The 14,555-nt window shown below is 40.0% G+C and overlaps 1 protein-coding gene across 1 annotated transcript in view; it reads right to left on the minus strand.

The window, feature by feature from the left end:
• Positions 1–12,736, minus strand: part of lrrc73 (leucine rich repeat containing 73) — a 50,957-nt gene extending 38,221 nt beyond the window's left edge. Inside the window, exon 1 of the mRNA XM_028820685.1 lies at positions 11,409–12,736. Coding sequence (XP_028676518.1) covers positions 11,409–11,680 — 272 coding nt within the window. The 5' untranslated portion in view covers positions 11,681–12,736. The remainder of the gene's footprint in view (positions 1–11,408) is intronic.
• Between the last annotated feature and the right edge of the window lie 1,819 nt (positions 12,737–14,555).

Genomic DNA, 14,555 nt, shown 5'->3' on the forward strand with positions numbered 1-14,555 from the left:
TCTGTTAGGGAGCCCTTGAACCCTACACCGTCGATTAGTTATAACCGAGATGAGCCAAGCAGTGAGGCAACATAGCAAAGGGGATGGTGGAAAAGTGCAAAGTGCTTTTATTCAAAAATCAACAAAATCAAAAGAGTTCAAATAAACAGTGCAGTCAAACTAATAAATAATCCATTAACAGATGATGAGGTTAAAACGTTAGAAAAAACAAACCTTTAAAAGACGAGGTTAAAACATCGCTGGAAGCAGTCCTTTAAAACAATTAAAAGCCAGGTGCTTCTTTTACATTAGCGTCTCACCTGCTTCTCCCGATTGGGCCCTGCAGCAGGCGAGACGCTCTCTCTGCAGCTGACCTTTCTCTCAATCATTCCGGCCTGGAGGCCTCCTGATCCTAGCTTCGGTCTCGCTCTCATCCCAGACCGGGACTTAGCTTCTCTCCAATGGTCAAGACTCCCACGCTGAAGATTATATGCTTAAGTCTCCCGACTCCCGTTGTCTTCCACGGTGAGTCACCTTCCTCGCTAGTCACTGCCGTTCTTCTCCCAATGCTCAGCAGGAGCGACTACAATCAACTGCCCTAGGTGTTAGCTACATACCTCGCTAGGGCCCACAGTCCAGCTGCACTCAATCCTGCTCTCGCTTGTTCGCCTTCGCGCTCTCTCTCACCCTCACCGGCTTTCTCCTGCTCCGTGCACTCCAGCAACCTCAGTTTTTCTTTCCTTTCCTCGTTTTCTTTTTTCCATCTTTCTTGTGAATTTTTTTTTTTTTTTTTTTTTAATTTTTGTCAATTTCCCCGTGGGATTAATAAAGTATCTATCTATCTTCTTTTCCCTAGCCGGCTCGCGCTTCTATTTATGTCGAGAGGACATAGCAGCTGCAGCACATTAGCATCCCCAGGAACAATCACGGATGTGGGCAGTCTCTCACCTGTGCACTTAGGTGAGAAACACCCACACCGCAGATCGTCCTGAGACCCGCTTTAGCCACAACTACCACGCCCCCTCGCTAAGCCGCGAGCACGGTGATTATTTATTTAAACCTGGCTTTTGCTGAGAGAGCTGTGGCGCCGCTATACCACACAGAGTAGGGCCTGGTCTTGCCTGCACCTCTGAGGAGACCCACTTCTGAGGGGAAGGCAGAAGTGAGAAAGAAAGACACACACTGGGCTCAGAACAGAAAAAAAGAAAAGAAAACGATGTTATCTCTGGGATATTACAGTTAATTTTAAAAATTATTTGGATTGTTTATTTAAGGATTGATTTGAATTCCCATAATGAGGATTATTCATTGATTATGAATTTGAAGGACTGGCACTACACCTTTACTATGGACACTGATTTGTTTGAATAAACACACACAAAGCTCTTTTGAAGCACAAACCTTGCTTGTTTATGTGTCCTCACTGCTCTAGCCATCCTCTGTTTCATGACTATTGATGACCCAGGTTCAAGGAAATGCCAAGACTGCAGGCAACCTGGGCATAACATGCTGTTATTGTAAAAGCAAAAATTTATTATTTAAATATAATTATTGAGAGGAAAAAATAATTTGATATGATTTTTATGCTGGTAAAAAATTGGTTTTTGAGGGAGAAAGACTGCATCTGCATGGAGGGCAAGCTCTGGAGTCCTCACTTCAGTAACCAGGTATCTCCACAGCAAGACAAGACAAGACATGACATCACCAAAAACATGTTGATCTCAAATCGCATTAAAGGCCAACACTCATTTCTACTCCATTTATTTCCAAGGCCTCTGTAAGCAGTTTCCTTATCCAATAAATGCCTACTGTCTTTACAGCATATTACATACAAACATGCTGTTTGTTTGTAATATAAGTCGACTGTGTCCACCCAGGAGACCAAGGCAGTCTGTAGAAACCCAAGGGAGGGTCAGACAGCCGATAAACAAGCTGTAATAAAACAGCTTTCCTTCTATAAACATGATGTAACCTTGCATTCTCAGACTGATAAAACAATAAACCTACAAGTGTCTGTTAATTCTTCACATTTATTTCTACAACTAGAGCACCTGCAGTTTAAATATCTTGTTCAGGGTCACACTGTGAATATGGGGACTGAGTTAGAAATTTTCTGGTTTAAAGTGCACCAAGGCCACACTGCTTAGCATGATAAAATGGCATCCCTCTAAGGGCTTGATGCCACCCTGCCACAAAGATACGGTAAGTGAGTGCAAAAAACAGTAAGAAGGACACATGTAAATTAATTTTAAAGGGTACAGATGAGTTGACTATGGATTAAAAAAATCAAAGTATTTAAGCCTATAAATGCCCACATGGAAACAGTAACGTCATGTTGTACAAATATGATATTATCAAGCTACTCAGCTTCAGGCTGTCTGTTGCAGGTTTCATAATAATTAAAAAAAACCACCATTTTAAATATCACTTTCCACCACTTAAATGAAACCAAAATTAAGAAAAATAATAATTAAAAAAACGTAATAGAACACACACAGGCGAGTTAGGTCTTTCACCACTTTTTCTCATTATTAAATCGCAACTTGATGCCACCAAGCAAGTGCGCAAGAGAGGTGTATCACTTGCCATCGATACTCTAGCTGCCTCCTGTTTAAAACCATTTAGGCTAACAGCTGCTGTCAGTTTCAGCTTGTATCTTATTTTCCATCCACTCTGTGATCCAAACACAAGTCAATGGTGTGCTGTACCCCTTGGTTGAATACCAATATCACCAGTAGTGACCTTTTCCTGACACAGGCTAATGATCAAGCTAATAAAAGATAGACATGACGGAAATGTGTAGAAAAAGTCCACCATAATGTTCTGTACTTCAGCATGTGACCAAGTTTTATTCTACTAGCCCTGAATGAAGCTACCCAGTGCTGAGCTGAACCAGTCTATTAAACTCCAGACTGTGAGGCAAGGGGCATTGGTACCACAAGTGTAAAATAGGTAAGGGTTGTCCATAGAGGTAAAGAAACTGACATTGTTTCCTTATCCCCCACGATAAACATTCAAATTATATGACTTTATTTTCTGGATCAGCTCACACAAAGGTATTCCACAAACTGACACAGTGTAGTCTTTCAGTGTTCAACTGTCTGCACTGTAGGCATTCATCAGACAGTACAGAGTCACGTCTATGCTTTTAAATACATGCAGTTGAACTAATTGTGGTGGTGTTGACATAAGAGAACAATCGTCCCGTTTATTTTTGGACTGTCTTTTAACTTCTCTATAATTCCCTTACAAAAAAACACTAACCTTTATAGAATACCATTTTATAATGAACAATCTCCTAAGGTACTTTTACAAGAGCAAACATTTCTGTGTGGAAAATGGAACTGGTGACCTTGCTTTTGGGTTTATGAGGTTGTTACTGTCACATGTGCGTAGTACAGTGAAATTCTTGTTTGCATGTGCGGTTTAGTGAGTACAGCACCTTGCTATTTAAAGCCTAGTGTCTTAGCAAGAAGACCATGTTGCCTACTCTCTGAATGACCTTAGCTTAATTGTTACCATGAAACTAGTCTATCAATCCATCCATCCTCTAACATCTTTGTCCTTTTCAATATCTTGGGAGTGAGAGACCATCCCTGCAGCATACAGGTGCGAAACAAGAATCAAACATAGACGGAGCAGCGATCAATCATACAAGCACACTCAAGCATACACTTGTACTCACTCTTTCAAGTCAAATTTGAGTCATCAATTAATCTAACACCCATGACTTTAGGATGCAACAGAAAAATCCACAAAGGTGAGACCTTTAAAACTGAAATATATATATTTATAGTCTCTTAATATAAATAATATATATATATATATATACAGTATATATATATATATATATATATATATATATATATATATATATATATATATATATATATATATATATATACAGTATATATATATATATATATATATATATATATATATATATATATATATATATATATATATGGTTGAAATAGTTTACTGTCAAATAAATGCAAAGAGTACACGACACGTGTTTCGCCCTCATTCTGGGCTCATCAAGTGTACACACTCCACTGCACTCCCTCTCGGGAATCGAACCTCGGACGTCAGCGCCGGAGGCGATGCCCCTAACGTTGCGCCACGGCGTGTGGTTCGTTTGCACCGTGGCGGATGTTAGCAGATTGCTGGCCAACCACAAGCGTTACCTGGTAGGTAACCACCCATACAATCAGATTGTGACACAGACTACGAATGCCGTGAATGTAATTACCCCGATCTACATGCTGTCAAATAAACGAACCACACGCCGTGGCGCAATGTTAGGGGCATCGCCTCTGGCGCTGACGTCCGATTCCCGAGAGGGAGTGCAGTGGAGTGTGTACACCTGATGAGCCCAGAATGAGGGCGAAACATGTGTCGTGTACTCTTTGCATTTATTTGACAGTAAACTATTTCAACCATTCTATGATCTGCTCCTCACAAACTGAGGGCACCGTGGCGGATGTTAGCAGATTGCTGGCCAACCACAAGCGTTACCTGGTAGGTAACCAGCCATACAATCAGATTGTGACACAGACTACGAATGCCGTGAATATATATATATATAAATAAAATAAATATATAAAATATATATTATAAAGTACTATAATTCAAAAGTCTCAAAAGAATGATAGTAAAGATCACATTAGCGTAAACAAACAAATTATTACTCGGTGAAATACTGGAACAGCAAAAAGAGATTGAATATATTGTTCAGATTTAAACTTTTAGTCAGAGACTTGTAGATCATCTAATTTGTGTTGCCATCAGGGAAAAGTAGTGTTTCTTCCCATTAAAGAGGCATATCCACGAGAATTAAAAGATTTGTTGTTTGGTGAAAGTGAAATCCACATATGTGAGCGGCAGAGATGCAAAGTGGCTGGCGCATGGTGCATAGCGCAGGCTTTGGGGTTGGCAAATGAAGCAAGCAGGGGGCAAAGCCCCCCAGTATATAATATACATATATACAGAAAGATAGATACTTTTTTAATTCCTAAGGGGAAATTCACAATATAATCATTGCGTTCACAGAGTTCCAGTCTTTGGGCACACATTGGCTGTGCCATGAAATGGAGACATGGGACTGGCTCATTCCATTGTTTGAAATTGGGGTATTGGAAATAACAAGAATGTCTTTGTTTCCTGTCTCTGCAGATGCTTTGCACTTTTTTCTTGCATGAATAAGATATAAACGCCTTGTAGTAAAAAAAAATATTTTGTTATTATTTCACAGGTTCAGATGTGTTTTCTCTTTGGGAGGGACAGAAGGAGGGCTCACATAAGGCTTGTTTAGAATCTTAGCTTTAGCAAATTAGCCATGCAGTGCTGCCAGCATCTGGTGGCATTACACCTAATATTCTTATTTTGCTCAGTTAATGTTCTTTTTAAATGAAAGTACTAAGTTTTTAGTGCTTTTTTTGTGTTTCATTAAATGCATGGAGGGTGAAAGGTTAGAGTACTCATCAGGTCATGACATCATGCATGCCTGAAGCAGATCTGCAATAATCTTACAGTACATATGCCTGAAAGTTTTGCGCATGGTTACTACAGCTCTGTGATGTCACACTGGAAAACACACTTCGGAAAACAACATGGGGCGCTGGGAAAAAATGTTCATCTAAGCTGGCCACAAAGGAGAATTTATAGGAAATTATTCACTGCATAAGGTCACCAGCAAATACAGCACATTCACTTTGAAAAAATATTTTGGCAAATTTTGCCGATCAAAACTATAGGTTACATTAAAACCACTTTTCGCAACCAGGGCAGCCTGCCGGAGACTTTATTTGCATTATCACCTCAAGGATCCAGTGGCCTGGCATTGAATTCTTGATCAAGTTGTCATCCGTATAAAGAGTCTGCATGTTCTTCCTGTGCATTCATTAAGTGAGTATTTTTATAGGTACTGTGGTTTTACTCAAACATCAAAAAATTAAGTCATGGAGGAATTGGATTTACTGGCAATTCTAAACTAGCCCTATCTAAATGCACATGGATGGACCTTTTCCAGAGCAACCATGAATTAACCCACTATGCCCCAATTTTTTTTTAATCAAATAAAAGCAAATTATTTACATCAAAGCTATTATAAATGATGCAATTAGAGGAGAATTATGCTTTTAGAAGGTTGTCCTCCAAATTGGATGCTGGGACACAATTGGTTAACGTGTTTTTTTTCTTTTTCTTTTTAGGTTATGCTGCACTCCAAACCAAGAATGTCAAACTCTTTTCCTACAGGGCCACAGTGGCGACTAGTTTCTGGCACCTGCCATGTTGGTATTTTAAAAAATGTAAGTATTCTAAAGGTACAACTTCTCTTCTATTTGCAAAATGAAGAAACAGACATATGACAGAACATGTTACTCTTTGCGTTATGAGGTCTGTTGGATTTCATTCCAACCACACTCTAAAATATAAGCCCTTTCTCACCTTTAATTGAACCGCTTACTTAGGCTCATATTTTCCTTATTTTTCACATGTTAACTTATGCTATGTATTCACACTTGGTTTCATAATAATGTGTTTTGATATCATAAATGCTCCGATATGAGATGTTTTAGTCAGCATGAAAGACTCCTTAGATGCAGATGTCTTCTTTAAAAATCTTGAATTATTTAGGAAGTCAGTCAAAGAAGCACTGAGGCTGAGGCAAATAAGGCCATAAAGCTACCAGTTCATAAACAAGTCTTTTACCCTGATATTGTTCCACCAGTAGAATATTTAACAATACTTGTGAAGTAGCTGAAATCAAAGTTTCAATCACTACCACTGGTTCACCTTGTAACCTACAGCAAGTATCTTAACCTGCCTCTGGTTCAAATCCACCTTATTAAAAGGACAAGTGTTCGTGTGTCAGTCCAGTTACTATGTCTCTGTCATTCCAACACATCACAAACATTTGTAGTAATAAAATACATTGCATTTGTCATTCCAACAGATGGTGCATCACAAACATTAACTCTGCTTGTACAAATCCCATATCAAATGGCATGTAACAGAGACATATGCACTGCATTTGTCATTCCCATAAATGATGCATCAAAAGCATCTGTAACAATGCATTTTGTTTCTACAAATGCTTGTGATGCAGAATCTGTTGGAATGACCAGTGCAATGTATTTTATTATACATGCATTTCTAAATACATTCCAATATATGGTGCACTGCAAATGTTAAAAATGAGGTCTATATTGATTTCAACCCATCTTAGATGGGTAGCACAGTTAGTCTAGAAATATGAAAACAACAGTACAGTACAGGAGATGATACATTCTGAAAGGAACGGAATAACATTACAGGGTTACCCATTCAACCCAAAACACAAGGTCAGTTCATGATGCCTAACAAGTCTTTAACCTTGAGACTATAGAGTGATAACAGGGGATCCTCGTGGTAGGTGGCTCCCCCACACACAGGACATCACTTAGGAAGCAAAAGGTACAAAATTAGCACCTTTATTAATAGTAATAACCACAATGGGAGATACACAAAAGACAGAGGTCAAAGAACAAATAGAGACAAAGCAACAAACCCTGCTATATCTGGGCGCCTAACTAACAGCTTATGGACCCATGTATACCTGTTAGGATGGCTTGCTCACCACATTACTACACCAAAACACTCCTATAACCTTTCGTCCTTCTGCATAGACCTTGGACTCTTTTTATTTATTACTGTACCAAGTCATTTTCTTATATATACCTTCCACAACATATATTAATATTATATGCAAGTTTGCCTGCTTTACTAGAGGGAAGGGCCAAAAAATTGTAGCACAAAGTAAGAAAGCAACTAACTATTGAGGTGATTTTAAAGCCATCTCGAGAATACCTTCCAGCCCGTGCAGAGATTAATAATGCAATTTAGTTTATTTTTGTAAAGCGCTCTTCACTGGTTCCAGGCTCAGAGCACTGCAACACGTACTCAGGTAAAATTCAATTACAAACTGTACCAGTTACTAATAATAATAATAATAATAATTCATTACATTTATATAGCGCTTTTCTCAGTACTCAAAGCGCTATCCACACAGGGAGGAACCGGGAAGCGAACCCACAATCATCCACAGTCTCCTTACTGCAAAGCAGCAGCACCACCATTGCGCCACCTGTGAGGTAATTACATATTGTAAATACATATTGTATGCATATACAGATACAGATCTTTTTTAACGCACAGCAAAACTAATTAACATAAATGAAACCTAACAATACCGACCATCAACATTATCACTTCCTAGGTTTGGGGTAGTTTTCCATTTACCTCAGGGATCCTTTCTTGTTTCTGCTGGTGCCCATACACTACTGAGTCTTCATTTCTTCCTAAAGGGTCAGGTCTCCCTGGCAGCTGCTCCATTGCCCATTCTACCTTAGAGCATAGTTCTGTACATTTCCTCCTTAAACTGTGTGCCCCCTGGCATTCAGTAACATTGCCATCACTGACATTCCTTCCTTGACCTTTAGCAAGTATAGGATTGTCTGCCCTCTAGTGTCCTTGGGATCATTCCATCCTTACCACCAGGCTGCTTCTGTCTCCCATATATGCTGGCACATCTTTAGGGTACTCACACACAGGGCTTCATGACCACCAATGGTTCCAGCACTTCCACATTGACATATGCAGAATCTGCCCTGCTGCATTTGTGATTTGGCCTCTCTAACCTGGGGATTTCCTGAATTAAACTGCCCTGTGCCATCCTAGTAGTAGCTGGGTGAGGTTTATTATAAAGGTGATATACTGTATATAAATAGATGCAGATATCCATATACCTCTACCTATATATTTGTAAAATTACAAGGTTGTCTTTTCAAACCCTGCTGTTAACACACTGTGGGTCCCTGAGTGACTTGCTTAAGCCAACAGAGTGCTGCAAATGTAGTAAACACGGTGAAAATGTGTACCACACTTAAAAAGTAGCAAGAGATGGTGCTCACTACATAGGGCACAATATAAAAACCGCAAGTCAGTCCCTTCACCTCACAGCATTTCAGATATTGTGTAAACCATAGAGGGGTGCAGTGGCCACAGGTTTTTGTTCCAACCCAATTTCCCAAGCAGGAGTCAATTACTGCCATTGAAGCAATTATTGTTCATGAAACAATTTTGACTTTTGCTTTTGCTAACCTGCTTGACACAAATCCGAACCCTTACATGTGTCTTTTAGATTTAAACAGATGCATTCACTTATTTTAACTGCAAATGTCTATAGATTCTGTACCCCTCCAGCACTGAGCATGAGCTCCCTGGGCATTGACTTGCTTCCTAATTTGATCTACCAATAGTGCAAATGTAGAAATATGGATGTAACAGTAATATGCTTGGGATGGGTATCACTATAGAAGATAGTTTACTGTATACGCGAATGTCAATCCCCACTGCTCACCCTCTGTGAGACTCTGAGCAAGTTACTTAACCTGCCTCTCCTCAGAATAAAATAATATTCAATCACATTTGGTCATTTATTCTATAATTTTTATAAGTGGCTTTAAATCCTAAGTGTTTAATACCATAGTTTCTATATGTATGTAATGAACCAGCAGCCTTATCCTGTCAAGCAGTGGTCTTCATCTTCAGTCATGGGGGCTCACTGTGGATGCAAGTGTTCATTCCAACCAGTTTCACAAGTCAACGAGACACTCTCACATCTATTCTTTAATATAGCTGGCATGTTGTCATCTCTTTCATTAAGAAACGTACTCAAGTATGACATTCACATTTTGCATTTTTTGCTATAGCCTTAAACTTGCAACTTTCTTTTACTATTGTCTCTATAGTTCATCTTCTGTGGTGTTTACTCCTTTAAATGTATCCCAAGACTAACAACCTGCAGACACAGGTACAAATGACACATGATTCTAAAGGGAAGTAGCTATTTCAGTGTCATGTTCATCTGTGTGTTAATTAGTAAAAAAAAAAAAGAGTTGTAACCTTTTTTGGCTGCAGTTTTTTGTTCCAACTCAATTGCTTGATTAGAAGCCAGTCTGTGCTTACTGTATATTAGTGTTTGTCATTTAATCCTATGGCTAGTTAGTGTCTTCATGATGGTATGTCAGGTCATACTTATTTTGCAGAATTTCCTTTTATGAGAATATGTTCCAAATTATTGTTGGACAAAAGTGATAATTCTTATTTCATTTGTTTCTCTTCCATTTCTTTCCAAACTTTATTTAAATAGATACGTCTTGTTGAACACACATAGGTGTCAATGGGACAAAATTAAATGGTGAAGATTTGGTTCCTTTGTCATTTGGATCCAAATATTATTTGGCATCTGATCAAGAAAACGAGAAGCAACTTAAGTTGCTTAAGCAACCAGTATAGGACAAAAAACAATTAAGGGTTGTCAGTCATTTCATGGGAGTTAAATAAAATGAAGAATAAGCAATAACTTCTTAAACAGCAATAACTAGATTCTAGGGGTTTGAACAAAAACCTGTACCCACAATGACATTCCAGTCCCACACTTGTAACAATGCACAACTATAGTTGAGGTAAATATTCTGACAGTTACTTGATTAAATTGTATTAAACTTGTATTAAAGGTGGATGAATGAAATATTTCAAAAAGCTGACGATTGGCCTACCAAAATGTTCAGTGGCCTGAATTGTCTCCTCTCATTTGTACACATTCCTATATTCTTATACCATTCTTGCTAAATCCTGAAATGCAATGTCATTTCACATTTGTATGAATAGAATAAATGTGATTTATGGAATAAGAACATTATTTATTCTGGCATAATCCAAATTAGGGTTGCCAGGTGACAGACACTGCACTTGCAGCACAGGGCACAAGGCAAGAAGCAACCCTGAGGAGGCACATAGTCCATTGCAGGGCTCACTCATACACATAGAATCAACTATTAATATAATCCATGCATCTTTAAAGATGTGGGAGGAAAGCCCACGTAGAAAACCTAGGATACTGGATTCATGCAGCAGCATTACTACCCATATGCACCACAAGTAACAAGAAGGTCAGCTGCATTTTGGAAATATAACAAAACTGTTTCTTGCTAGACCTTTCAAACAATGTTTTCCAGGAACACACAACAGGGAGGCTGGGGTTCACGTCCTGGGCCCTCTTCATATGGCAGCTGCATGTTTTCCCTATGTCCATGTGGGTTTCCTCTCACAATCCAAATGCATGCAGGTTAGGTGAACTGGCAGTGCTAAACTGTCCTGTGTTGCATTTGTGTCTGTATGTTCGCCCATTATTGGTCTGGTGCCCTGTGGGATTGTTCCTGCCTTGTGTCCTAAACTCACTGCCATGGGCTCCAGATTTCCCAGCCTGCCTGTTCAGGATAAAACGTATTTCGATGATGGATGGCCAGGCGATTTTTAAAACGGTTCACAAACGTGCAAATCACGCGGAAATGATGAAAAGCAACAACAGGCTAGGCACTCACAATAATGTCTGAATGGATCGGTTGGTCTTCAGAGCCTCTGCGATTTGCTTTACCCGGCCGATGTTGGAGACGACCCCCAGATTGAGATTGAGCTGAGCCAGCGAGTGCGAGTCAGCGACACCCCGACACACGCGGCCGAAGTCCCGATCGGAGAGCTGGCAGCCCCGCACGGACAGTAGCCGGACGCTGTTCTCACGGAGGCTGTCGCAAATGTCTTTAATTTCAGCTCCGGCCAGGGACTCTCCTGTGATCTGAATGGAGCCCGGCAGCATCTTCAGTGCATCTGCAGCGGCAACGAAGAGAACTGTTCCAAAATTAATAAATAAATTTAAAAATGTTACTCAGTTCAGCTCCTTTCGCGGGGAATGCGCGGCAGTTCCACTATATGTTTTTCAGACAAGATATGATTAGATTTTGTGCCGACTACCCACCTAATGGAAATCCAGTGAAATCATCTACTGGATCTAAAAATGCTGACGGGAAACCAAAACAAGATTGGAGGTTAACACTGCCGGTGACAATTTGGCTGATCACTCTTGCCCACTAACTTAATTGCGGTGCTCCGTTTACTGCTTCATCGATCGCTCATTTGGTGACGCCGGAGACCACACTTCCTGATAGCTGCAGAAGTGTCCCGACTTTTATTTCTCTTCGGTGCCGTATAGCAGTAGCGGTGAACAGCAGCAGAAACACTTCAGGGCTGGCCGGCGACACTCTGCACACACATCCACACCCAAAATGAAAAGCGAGATGTCTTCGTGTTACCTTCTAAAATGTACGCTTTATTGTCACTTCTTTTTTTTCCCCCTTGAATCTGAATGTAGGAGTAGCGAGGGAATTGCGGTTATCCAGGGAAAGGAATTCTGCTGCGCTTCCATCAAGTGTCCATTTTATATTTTGCACATTTTTTTTCCTTTAATCACATCCTACAAATACGCCAGTTGAGCGCGCGCAGTGTGCGGTGCCCATGCATCTCGAGCGCGCGAAGATAACGACTGCCCGCATGACACGCCGTTGGCGCCTTCACTCCGTCGGGCAGCCGCTCCTAATCGAGGTGATCCAGCAGCGGTCTGTCTGCAGTCGGCTCAGCTTTTAATCGCCTGCCTCATCTTGCCCGGCTCTGCTTTCTTCCGCTGCAGGCATCGGTTACTATGGTTACGGCGGCTTCAGAGTCACCCTGCTGCGTAAAAGTGAGTCGTCAAAGATTGAAATGACTTGGAAAAGGGACCTGAAATGGCCACTTGTGCAGGGCGGTAGCGCGCGTACTATTTGACCGGCGTACCGAATCGCTTGTCTGTAGTTTGTTTGGCTGGGCTGCAAGCCTGCAACTCGTCGACCGGCAGGTGGGCACTAAAGACGGGGAGGGGGTGTAAGGAGCCACAGATAATCGAGCTCCGAGCATTCGTACAGACATTAGCGACTCATTCTGTTTGCAACGTTACGAGCCTTAAAACCTAGAGCTGGTTTATCCTCGTTCGGGCGCTTTTTAAAACCTTGTTGTCGTAAGAAAGAAACATCGGTGGATTTATTAAGGTTAACCTGCGTTTGTCCATACGGTATCGTTCTTTAAGGTACACTATGTGGCCAAACGTTTTATGGAAACCTGATCCAACATACCTACAGTATATACACTGCTCGAAGAATAGTCAAATTACCGGTGGTACTCGGTTTTAAGGTCACCCAGTTACATACGATTCACAGACCTTGTCCATTCTGTATCTCTAATTTGTCTTCTGTATTGACCTGTTACCAAGTAGCTTATGTCTGGTGAGCATACTGGCATTAAATTGGCTGCCGTTCAATCATCCAGGTGGCTGTTGCGCCTTGGTGGTGGTTTAAGTGGCTACCCATTATCTTTGTAAATAGCTCTGAGTAGCTAGAAAAGAGCTATACAGTATACTGTAAATGTAATTATTATTATATTAAATATGCATTGTTAAGTTGTTGTAGCAGGTAACATTATGGCCTCACTGCATTTGGAACCAAGACTGACTCCTGCCTGGGATTCTTCAGTTGAGTTTACTACCATAGTCCAATGATACCCAGTTGGGTAAAACTAAATTAGGCCCAGATAAACGTGTCCTTTGATGAACTCCTGTCCCACCCAATGTTATTTTCTTATTACACCAGTTGCTGCTGGCATACATTCTAGACTCTTAAGGGCAGAAATGCTACACAGTGTAAAATTATTTTTTCCAATGGATATAAGATACAAATGTAGTTTTAAAGTGAGAATGCACTGCAATTGTGGCACAAGTCTTGTATTGTGAGTAGCCTCATAAGCTGATTTTTCTGATGTCACCATCAAATTTCATTGTGCAGCGACAACAAAATGATAAATGAGGAAACATTTACTGGAAAAGCCCAAAATAAACACACATAACGGTAAATTACATAGGTTATGTACGTTTAATTCCCTCTGTAAAATACACACTGCATTATCTGCCTCTCAACCACCAACATGACCAGTTGCATATTTTTTTTGCTTTCATAACACACAGCTTCCATTGCTAAACTAATTGTGGTGAATCTTTTTGGTCTGTTTTCAGAAGAATAGGTTTCTGTTATCATCTCTCTGAAAAAATTTCTATAGTTACTGTATACCTATTCTAGAAGCAGATTCTAGGTATGCTTTCTCTGGGAAAAGCTGTGGATTTTATGATGTGCTAAGTGTTGCTTTGCTTGTCGCCCGTTTGTATTTTATTGCAGCAAATGGAATTGGTGTTAACTCATTTGAAGATTTTATAGCCACCCTTGGTTTCAATTGGATAAGCCTTGATCTCTGACTCAGAATATTAGTATTTATAAGGATAAGCATCAAATTTACAAAGGGGAAAAAAAGTATTACTTCCAGAATGCATGTCTGTATATTTCTAATATTCCTTATTTTGCCATTTTTTTAAGTTTATTCTATTTTCCTACTGTATATAATTTTGAAATTGCTATTATAAAATTGTAAACTATTGTACTGGTTATCTGCTTGCCAACAATGTAATTAATGCTGAAAATGTATAGCCCTTTTACTGTGGACACACGCTGGAACTCGGTCTCTGAGATTCACAGTCTGAATATTCCTATTTTTTTTATTATACTTTATTAATCCCAAAGTAAATTACTTGGTTTTTCTCATACCCCTTGGGGTCAGAG

The sequence above is a fragment of the Erpetoichthys calabaricus genome, chromosome 15 (assembly GCF_900747795.2).
Source record: "Erpetoichthys calabaricus chromosome 15, fErpCal1.3, whole genome shotgun sequence".
NCBI lineage: Eukaryota > Metazoa > Chordata > Cladistia > Polypteriformes > Polypteridae > Erpetoichthys > Erpetoichthys calabaricus.